Source organism: Capsella rubella, unplaced genomic scaffold, assembly GCF_000375325.1.
Source record: "Capsella rubella cultivar Monte Gargano unplaced genomic scaffold, Caprub1_0 scaffold_7, whole genome shotgun sequence".
Taxonomy (NCBI): domain Eukaryota; kingdom Viridiplantae; phylum Streptophyta; class Magnoliopsida; order Brassicales; family Brassicaceae; genus Capsella; species Capsella rubella.
Genome location: NW_006238917.1, coordinates 5,113,901 through 5,123,855, shown reverse-complemented (window position 1 = coordinate 5,123,855; position 9,955 = coordinate 5,113,901). Strand labels below are relative to the sequence as shown.

The 9,955-nt window shown below is 37.0% G+C and overlaps 3 protein-coding genes across 4 annotated transcripts; 1 reads left to right on the top strand and 2 right to left on the bottom strand.

Annotated features, from left to right (window-relative positions):
- Window positions 1-533: 533 nt before the first annotated feature.
- On the bottom strand, window positions 534-2,508 carry LOC17879119 (probable NAD(P)H dehydrogenase (quinone) FQR1-like 1). The gene is made up of 4 exons (XM_006284460.2): window positions 2,405-2,508; window positions 1,995-2,088; window positions 1,019-1,281; window positions 534-935 (listed from the first exon to the last, which is right to left on the bottom strand). The coding sequence occupies exons 1-4, from the start codon at window positions 2,428-2,430 to the stop codon at window positions 698-700; spliced, it is 621 nt and encodes a 206-aa protein (XP_006284522.2). The 5' UTR covers window positions 2,431-2,508; the 3' UTR covers window positions 534-697.
- Window positions 2,509-2,897: 389 nt separating this feature from the next.
- Window positions 2,898-3,597, bottom strand: LOC17877824 (calcium-binding protein PBP1). Its single transcript, XM_006285747.2, has one exon. The coding sequence runs from the start codon at window positions 3,444-3,446 to the stop codon at window positions 3,048-3,050; it is 399 nt and encodes a 132-aa protein (XP_006285809.1). The 5' UTR covers window positions 3,447-3,597; the 3' UTR covers window positions 2,898-3,047.
- Window positions 3,598-5,269: 1,672 nt separating this feature from the next.
- On the top strand, window positions 5,270-8,244 carry LOC17878896 (G-type lectin S-receptor-like serine/threonine-protein kinase At4g27290). 2 transcript variants are annotated; one of them, XM_006286098.2, is made up of 6 exons: window positions 5,270-6,548; window positions 6,649-6,786; window positions 6,868-7,025; window positions 7,107-7,555; window positions 7,652-7,802; window positions 7,889-8,244. In XM_006286098.2, the coding sequence occupies exons 1-6, from the start codon at window positions 5,270-5,272 to the stop codon at window positions 8,195-8,197; spliced, it is 2,484 nt and encodes an 827-aa protein (XP_006286160.1). In that variant the 3' UTR covers window positions 8,198-8,244. The 2 variants fall into 2 exon arrangements, with proteins under 2 accessions (XP_006286160.1, XP_023635511.1); XM_023779743.1 differs by lacking the exon at window positions 6,649-6,786.
- Window positions 8,245-9,955: the final 1,711 nt, after the last annotated feature.

Sequence of the window (9,955 nt, the reverse complement as noted above, 5' to 3'; positions counted from 1 at the left end):
AGGAGCTCTCGACTAAGGTAAGAAGACCATCCGACCAATTAATAAAGCTTCCGGCTAAATTTGAGATTAGTGACTTGCTTTACACAATCTAGAATATTATTCTTGGGTTACGGATTCACTAAACAAGAACATTGGATACCATCTTTATGACATTTCCCATTTAGGTGAATACAGAAAACAAATATTACTTTATTTTAACTTCTTAACTTCTTCGGTGAAAGATGATCATTGGTCTGGATTCAAAGATACTATATTAAAATTCACGATATTAAAAGCTTTAAACTAAATCATATAATTTAAAGATTCAAAACGTACATTGAATATTCTCATAAGAGTAAAACTTTGAAACAAATAGTATACGTATAGTAGTTAGTTTTGATAAGTACTTTCTTCAGGTGATATGAATATGAGTTGGATCTCTGATGTGAATTTTTATTGGACTGGTTTGAAGTGATGGGCCTTTAGTGGGCAACGATGTTTTCACTATACCATGTACCGAGTTTTGTTTGCTATCTGGTTCACGTGAGTTTCGCTTTTAAACAAGTCTTAACTCTTAAGTGGGACAAGTTACAAATAAAGGCAATGGTGTGTTATTGCTGTGAGCTAATTCCAAAACAATTTTTTTTTTTTTTTTGAAATGCCAAGTTATAGAAATTTACCAACAAAGAATCAAAGCATTATCTTTTTTGAGAGAGCTCTAAGCAGCAGCAGTTCCCTTGAGCTTCTTAGTTATGGATGCGATGTATTTCCCTTGATGAAATGCTTGCTCCAGCTCCAATTCCGTTGGCTGTCTCGACCCGTCTCCAGCGAATGTTCCTGCCCCGTATGGGCTCCCACCTTTAACGTTCTCCATCTCAAACATACCAGCACCAAATGTGTAGCCGATCGGGACAAATATCATTCCATGATGAACCAGCTGAGTAATAGCAGTTAATCTAACACAGAAACCAGTTCTATCAACAATATAGCAATTGGTCTCTTTGTTGAGGTGTTGTTTGGATTGCAAAAGGGAACTTACGCAGTGGTTTCTTGACCACCACCTTGGGATCCTGTGCTGTAGAAGATTCCGGCTGGCTTGCCGGCGAGCTGCTGAGTCCTCCAGAGGCCACCGGTTGCGTCCAAGAATGCCTTGAACTGAGCAGCCATCATACCAAACCTTGTTGGGAAGCCGAAGACAAATCCATAAGCCTCAGCAAGGTCGTTTGGGGTGATAATAGGAGCATCACTCTTTGGCGGTGCACTCATTTTAGATAGCACATCTTCTTGGAGCGTTTCAGGTACCTGTCAAGAACAAACGCTAGCTCAAATCTTCAGTGTACTTTTAAACATTTATATTCCAAAATAACTTATGACTAGCAACACTAAAGAGCAGATAATAGATGCAGAATCAAGGAACTTACTACTTCGGGTAAACCAACTAAGGGAAAGCACAATGTAGACATAAAAAGCAGAGCTTATGGTAAAACATGCGGCTGGGATGAAAACATAGCTTTGTTTTGGTTCTGATAGCTTAGGAAATAGCTAGTACTTACTAGTCAGAGATAAAGAAGCGTGATAAAGCAAACACTATCAAGAATGTTGGCAGCTACAAATGCATAAGGAAAACAAAATTTAGAGCATCTTCTTGTTTCTTTCAGAAAACTGAGAGTCAAGCATACTTTCGTCGTGGCAAACTGAAACTCAGTGAAGAGAGAACACACTAAGATATGCCAAATAGACAACAAAGCATGCCAAAACAAATGTAGCTCAATGATTCGGAAAACAGGAAGTAAGTGGTCATCATCCAGTCAATAGTGTTGATTCACTCAAATTAACAATTTCCGTAAACCAAAAAGTCCGAATTTGTATTTTCTCCTTTCTTTCTTTCAGATCCAATCTCTAATCTTTAACCTTTATTGTCACATTCTACAAGAGTTAGAGTCAGTTGTAAACCAAGAATCAGATGTGCTCATGAGATTGGCAATGAAGAGCCACAAAAGAAAAAAGCTACCGACCTGCCACAGTCTGGCGTCAACTCCATCAACAGAAGCAGCACCTTTCCTAATCTCCTGTGCTAACTTCTCTACATGGCCGTACATAGAGTAGTACCTGTTACACTCACCAAATTTTGAATTGTCACAACACACTGCATCTCCACATCAAATCCATCATTAAAAAATGTGAATTCCCTCTCTAATCATTCCCCAATACAAGAATCTCAAAACCCAAACCCAGCACAATATCAAATGCAAGCAACTTAGCATCACCTAATGAGAACAAATCTAGTTAAAACACATAGAATCTTCAATCGACTCTTCGACCGATCGATGATGATCGCGCATTTACACGCGTGTTCTAATACAAAACTAACACCAGGAAGAAGAAAAAAAGAATCTTAATAGAGAAATATCATTATTTGACATACACGATGTAAACTTTGGTCGCCGCCATTGAATGCTCTGCTCCTTCTTCTGAAAGCTTTTTCTAAATTTCCCAGAAATCTAGCTCAGTATTGTTTAGACTTTAGAGTCTATTTGGAGAGTTTTTTTAGTCAACGTCCCCGTAAACTGATCAAAATTACACTTCTACCCCGTAATTTTACATCTATTCACCAAAACCCAACTTAATTATGATATCTAGTATCTAGTCTGGATTCTATATACTGTGTATCCTTTTAGTCATGGAATGATTAAGCAAAGCATTAGAATCACGACATTGTTGACACCGATGATTGATTAATGAATAAAAGATGATGATAGTGTGATTTTGACATTGGTAAAATAAATTTTGATCAGTGTGCTTAATTCTTGACAAACGATGTTACGGAGAGTGTTCTATATTTTAGTTAGAGATAGGGATATGTTCAAACATGTGATCGATCAACATCGATGTTTTAATATATAAAGTAAAGTAAGCTGTAAGCCGTATAAAAGTAGTATCGTATGATTCGAAGAATTATGTAAATTGTAACAATTAATTGAAAAAAAGAGAAATAAGTAACAAATGAATCGAATTAAATCATCAGAGAGGGGGAAGATGATGATCCCAAATCAATCTCTCTCCGGTGTTCAATGCCGGCGGCGAGAGAAATCACCGAACTCCTCCTCAATCGCTTCCGTGACGAGACAGCGCGACGCCTCCATCAGATCAGGGCTGAGCCTAAACATCAAAACGCAAAACTCCATCTGATTCAACGCGCCGTCGCAGTCAAAGTCCCCTTCTTTAATCATACAGCTGACGTCATCGTCAGTCAAATCTCCGAGACCGAGAACCGCGGCGGCGTTGCGGCGGAGACTGTCGAAGGTGATGACACCTTTCTCCCTGTCCATCAGTAGCTCGAAACCGTTGCAGAGCTCTCCGATAAGACCTTCGCCGCCAAGGTTTCCGGCCATAGCGGGGAGGAAATCGTGGAAAGTGGGTTGTGGGTGTTGTTGGGTTGGTCGTGTAGGTGACTTTGGTGACGCCATTAGAGCTTGGATGATGATTCTAGTGTTTTTAAAAGTCTGAAATTTGAGCTTCTTTGTTGTTTATGTTGTTGTTGTTTGGTTTGAAGATGAGAATTGAGAATATATATAAATAGTTAGAAAGGAGGGAGAGAATGGGATTTCTGAGAAGGAACATCCATGGAAGCCAGCTAAGATATAATTAATTAAGGCAAGGAAGGAAAGGTCACCGTGTCTCGGATATTGCCAATTTTTGTGTTTGGAGTTTCTTCGAGGAAGCTCGCTTTAGGGGGTAATATCGTCAATTCGTTAATGTACATAGACAATTGCGTAGTGTGAAAGCGGCGAGAGTGGAGGGTAAAATCGTCAGATGATTTATTTAAAAGTAATGGAGTGGAGGAGTTGTTTGGTTGTTTATATTTGGTTTGTGGAAGTTTCCATCACTTTTTCCTCAGCCAAGTGACACAAATGTTGTTTTTTTTTTTTTTTCTTCCTTCCAGAAAATGAGGTCGGTTCGATATTATTTATTCACACATCATTGCTGTGAAATGAATTCAACTTTATTATTCTATCATGATGATACCATTCAATTGTTGTAGACTTTCGAGTTAAGTCTTTATATACATAAAGCGGCCTTACGAGTTTATTCGTTCGGATAGTCAAATTTCGTAATCGACTCGTGAATCTGATACTAGTTTGTTATGTCTATCTTTATGATGAATCTTGCAAGTTGCAACGCCAGAGTCCAAACATAAGAAAAATATATGTCTTGACTGTAACATTTATTGTCAAACTTTTTTACTTTCTTTTATGCGACGTTTCTTTCTATTCAATGCATGATATTTGATTATACGATTTTTTTTTTTTTTTTTTTTTGGTGTCCCTTAGTCATGGACAAACTAAACCGCAGCAGGGAAGAATATTCTGCTTGGTATGTCCCCGTTCTTTATATCTATTTTTAATCTTTACATAAATCCAACCAAATCTTGCTTAACGGATTACTACTAATTGTCATTATTAATTTCATAATTATACTAATCATAATTTTAACCGAAACCGAATGTGCAATAATGCTTTTCTACATTAAAATATGAGTCAAGTTTTAAAGAAGGAACATTGAATCCTGATTTGATGTCTCTGACTAATGATATATCTTAGATTCTTACTCTTGCCTGCCTTGGTTGGCTTTGTCTTCTTTAATGGTGTGACAAACCATTAATTATGCTCTTCTTAATCTCATATTTGAATTTTGCTGCCCTTCTCGATTTCTTCTTCTTAATCCATGCGGCTTGTTTATTATTTTCTTAGATTAAAATGAAGCTTCATTTTTTAGCACTTAATCACCACCAACACTGATCGTGGCGGGCTTTAACCGGGTCCGATCGAGAAAGCCCATCGCAATATCTTTGCTCCATATGTAATACTGTCAACTGTGAAGTTAAGCTCAGGATTTGTTTTGTTTGAGACTTTGAATATATATACAATGGTTTCTGAGCACCCCACTAGATTTTGTTTAATGTTTTATTTCTATCTTCCTTAAACTGCATTATTTAGTTCCAATTGTGAAGTAAATTTTGCATCTCCATTGAATAATTCCATCATTTGGTCGTATAAAATATATGGTTAAACTACAAATAATCTCTTAGGCACGTTGTGGTTGACATTAAGAGCAAATAATATCACGACGCAAAGAGATATGCACAGCTACTCATTGCAATTCTCTTCCATGTCTCTCTCATTAACAAATAATAAAACTATATACCAACGTAGTACCTTAACTCCCCAATTCCAATAACAACATATTATCATTATCGTTTCCATTCCAACTCTCTCTTTCTCAACCAGCTATGGGAGCCAGTAATGTGCTTCCTCCGCTCCTTATCTCTCTGTTTTTGACGTTTCTTGCCACACAAGGAACTGATATCATCACAGGAAACCAGACTCTAAAAGACGGAGACACCATTGTTTCAAAAGGTGGGAGCTTCGAGCTTGGTTTTTTCTCTCCGGGAGGGTCGAGAAACCGTTATCTCGGTATTTGGTACAAGCAGATCTCTCTCCAGACCGTTGTTTGGGTCGCAAACAGAGATTCTCCTCTCTACGATCTCTCAGGAACCTTAAAACTCTCTGGAAACGGGAGCTTATGTCTCTTCAATGGCAGAAACTACCTCCTCTGGTCATCATCATCATCGTCCCAGAAATTTAAAATAGAAAGCCCGATTGTTCAGATTCTTGATACAGGTAATTTAGTTGTAAGAAACTCAGGGGATGATCAAGATTACTTATGGCAGAGTTTAGATTACCCAGGAGATATGTTTCTTCCAGGAATGAAATATGGTATCAACTTTGTAACCGGTATAAACCGGTTCTTGACTTCTTGGAGATCTCCAGACGATCCATCCACTGGTAACTTCACGAATAAAATGGATCCAAACGGCGTCCCGCAGTTTTTCCTGAAGAAAAACTCGGTTGATATCTTCAGGGCTGGTCCATGGAACGGTCTAAGGTTCACAGGTATGCCTCACCTAAAACCTAACCCTATCTACCGGTACGAGTTCGTGTTCACGGAGGAAGAAGCTTACTATACTTACAAGCTTGAAAACCCATCGGTGATCACAAGAATGCAGCTAAATCCCAATGGAGCTTTGCAACGTTACACTTGGGTCGATAGCCTTCAGAGTTGGAACTTCTATTTATCGGCTATGATGGATAGTTGTGATCTCTACACGTTGTGTGGCTCTTACGGAAGCTGCAACATCAATGAATCTCCGGCTTGTAGGTGTTTGAAAGGGTTTGTTCCTAAATCTCCAGAGGCTTGGGTTGCAGGGGATTGGTCCCAAGGGTGTGTTAGGAGAGTGAAAATGAGCTGGGGTAAAGGAGAAGGAGACTTTCTAAAGATTTCAAAGTTGAAGTTACCAGATACAAGAACATCTTGGTATGATAAGAGCATGGATTTGAACGAATGCAAAAGGGTATGCTTGAGAAACTGTTCTTGCTCGGCTTATTCGCATTTTGATATTAGAGATGGAGGAAAAGGATGTATTCTCTGGTTCGGAGATTTGATTGATATAAGAGAGTATAATGAAAACGGACAAGATCTGTATGTGAGACTTGCTTCTTCTGAAATAGGTAATTAAGGTTAAGACTAGTGAAACAAAAAACATTCTTTTTACTAATAATGATTTAAATCTTGATAGTATTTTCTTGTTCTGTTCTGGTTCGATCACAGACAAGTATAATATCCATGACGTGAATGGGAAGTTAGGGATGATGCTCATCATATTATTATCGACAGCACTGTTTCTTTTTTGCATTTGCATTGGCTTGACTCTCTTCAACGTGAAGAATAAGAAACTTGCAACAAAAGGTAAATGATTGTAGTTTGTTAACACTCAGAACTTTTTAAAAAAAGTTTTTGTACGGTTATTAAACCCTTTGATTTATTCAGAAATGGTGCAACGCGAATCAGTCCGTGTTTCCAGCAGAAAACAAGAGGATGAAGATCTTGAATTGCCGTTTCTTGATCTTGATGCGATATCAGAAGCTACAGATAGATTCTCTGAAGGAAATAAACTTGGACAAGGTGGTTTTGGACCAGTCTATAAGGTAATTAACAAACCACAGTTTTCTTGTCTGATACTCAGATTATACGCAAAAAGAGTAACATGTTTTGATTTTTCTCACCAGGGAACATTGGCTTGTGGACAAGAAATAGCTGTAAAGAGGCTATCAAGAACGTCGAGACAAGGGAAAGAAGAATTCAAGAACGAGATCACATTGATTGCAAAGCTTCAACACAGAAATCTAGTAAAGATTCTCGGATATTGTGTGGAGGAGGATGAAAGAATGCTTATCTACGAGTATCAACCAAACAGAAGTGTGGACTCTTTCATTTTCGATAAAGAGCGTCGCAGAGAACTTGATTGGCCTAAACGGCTGGAAATAATCAAAGGGATTGCTCGGGGACTGATGTATCTCCATCAAGATTCAAGGCTTCGAATCATCCACCGTGATCTCAAAGCAAGCAATGTTTTGCTTGATTCTGATATGAACGCAAAAATCTCTGATTTTGGATTGGCTAGAACCTTGGGAGGAGATGAAACTGAAGCAAACACGACCAAAGTGGTTGGAACATAGTAAGATCACCTATCTTTCTTGATTTCAATGCAAAGCATTATAGCAAACAAAAAAAAAACAGAATTTTAAAGGATTTGTTTTCTATTGTTGTGCAGTGGATATATGTCTCCAGAATATCAAATCGACGGCTATTTCTCATTAAAATCCGATGTATTTAGCTTCGGGGTATTGGTATTAGAGATCGTATCAGGAAGAAGAAACCGCGGATTCTGTAATCAAGAAGACAAGCTTAACCTTATTGGACACGTAAGTACATTAGCAGCAAACAACGTAGATTAACTTATAAATTTTGTAAACTTAGGTTAATTACAAAATGCTAATTAATTCTTCAGGCTTGGAGGCAATACACAGAAGATAAAGCATGCGAACTAATCGATGAAGCTTTCAAAGAGTCATGTACCGATATATCTGAAGTTTTAAGAGTGATACACATTGGTCTGCTATGTGTACAACAAGATCCTAAAGATAGACCAAACATGTCAGTGGTGGTTCTGATGCTGAGCAGTGAAATGTTGCTTCTTGATCCGAAGCAGCCAGGGTTTTTTAATGAAAGAAATCTCTTGTTTTCGGACACTGTATCGATTAATCTCGAGATTCCTTCCAATAACTTACAAACCATGAGTGTAATAGAGCCTAGATAAACCTTGTCAACTGGTTTTTGTATATTCTAGAATCTGTAACCTTTTTACTTCTGTTTTCATCTTTATTTACAGTTATAATTACAAAAAAGGTTAAGCAAATGATCAATTAGTCATTATCTTCATTACCTCCTAAACTACCCCAAAATAATAAGATTTGAGTATATAAAGTAGATACTAAAGGTAAGGAAGTCTAAGCTTTTCTTAGGCATACATATATAGTTGAAGCCATGATCCAGAGTTTTCCAATATATTGAAACTTGGGACTAATTTTGGAGTGGACATGCTCATGGCAAGTAAGAAGTTTTTCTAATCTAATAATACGGACCATACATTTTAGGGTAGTGACCGGATGACCCAAACTGGTATGTACGATTTGAAAATGAAAGCCTAAAATTTGGCACATGAAAACGTATAAAGATAATAATAAGATCATGGGTGTCTCAAACTCTCAAGTGAGAGAACTCTCTCTTATGGTAACACTTGAACGTGGAGGAGACTGTAAGAGATACCAAAAAACGTGAAGGAGGCAAAGAAAGGAAAAGAAACGTGGACAAAAGGCGAGGCCCATGTTATGTTATATTCATCATCCCCCTATAAGGCCTTCTCAGCTTTCGGCAATCTCTGTCTCTTAGCTAATAGTTAGTCTTTTTCTCAACAGTCGTGTCATCTTAAAGGTTTGTAACGTACGGTGTTTCTTCTAATTGATTGAGAATACAAAGTATGTAGGAGGCATTTATTTTTATAATATTACTAACTGTGATATATATTTGTGGTCGTAACGTAAAGTAAATCTAATGAATGATAAACGAAAAAACAAATTTTTTTTTGTGGCGTTTGATTTCATCATTTCTGAATGGTTTGTAAAACATATATATATATATATATATATATATATTTATTAAGAAAACGATCTCTGCATATCCTCTAACCCTATACATACATACATACATACATGAGACACGGCACATAGCTTTTAGAAGATAAGGACTAGAAAGAAGGGATGTATTCAACCAGCTAATAGTATTGTGAATATGAACAATGAATATTGAACCTCTTTCTTGAAAGTTCTGACTTATTCCAAAATTCTTATCCACACAAAGTAAAAAGAAACACAAAATAAAAATGCTACAATAATGAATGAGAGCCATAACCACACCACACACCACTCGCCCACAACAACAACAAAAAAAAAAAAACATTGAGCGCGTTTGCGTGGCTCTCATGATGACATGTCATCTTCATATTGATTCTTTGAGATCACCGATGTTCGCCACGTAAGATTACCCCATATTGAAGCATGCCACATAAGCACAATCTTTTATGTGGTCATGATTTAATGGAGCATATGATTTTCCCTTCAATACAATATGGGTTCACTGAGAGCCACAAAAAATAATAATCAACCGTAGTACTAAACGATTGAATAGCCAATATATTATTTCAAAAAAAAAAAGACAATAAACAATTATGGTCCAAGTAAATAAAAAATAATAATACTCTTGCCTATGTATGTATGTAGTCCATATGTACTATATTAGAAAGTTTCTCTCCCATACGGCCATTCCAATGCATTATTTGTGTATTTAAAAAATCCAATTTTTTTTGTTTTATATTATATCTTATCCTGTCTACAAAAATTGTAGGGGTGAAAATTAAAAAAAGAAACAGATGACTTTGTGAAGAGAAGTAGAGAAGAAGAAGTATGGGAGAAGTAAGAAAACAAAAACCAAGTGGGTTTAGACAATTGAAGATACTAGG

What these genes read in the sequence shown, in the direction of transcription:
- LOC17878896 (XM_006286098.2), top strand. Translation starts at nt 5,270, where the DNA reads ATGGGAGCCAGTAATGTGCTTCCTCCGCTCCTTATCTCTCTGTTTTTG. An exon ending in TAAGAAACTTGCAACAAAAG is followed by an intron (nt 6,787 to 6,867) that starts GTAAATGATTGT and finishes TGATTTATTCAG; the next exon opens with AAATGGTGCAACGCGAATCA. An exon ending in GTTTTGGACCAGTCTATAAG is followed by an intron (nt 7,026 to 7,106) that starts GTAATTAACAAA and finishes TTTTCTCACCAG; the next exon opens with GGAACATTGGCTTGTGGACA.
- LOC17879119 (XM_006284460.2), bottom strand. Translation starts at nt 2,430, where the DNA reads ATGGCGGCGACCAAAGTTTACATCGT. An exon ending in GCGACCAAAGTTTACATCGT is followed by an intron (nt 2,089 to 2,404) that starts GTATGTCAAATA and finishes TGAGTGTAACAG; the next exon opens with GTACTACTCTATGTACGGCC. An exon ending in GGTGGTCAAGAAACCACTGC is followed by an intron (nt 936 to 1,018) that starts GTAAGTTCCCTT and finishes TTTCTGTGTTAG; the next exon opens with ATTAACTGCTATTACTCAGC.
- LOC17877824 (XM_006285747.2), bottom strand. Translation starts at nt 3,446, where the DNA reads ATGGCGTCACCAAAGTCACCTACACGACCAACCCAACAACACCCACAA.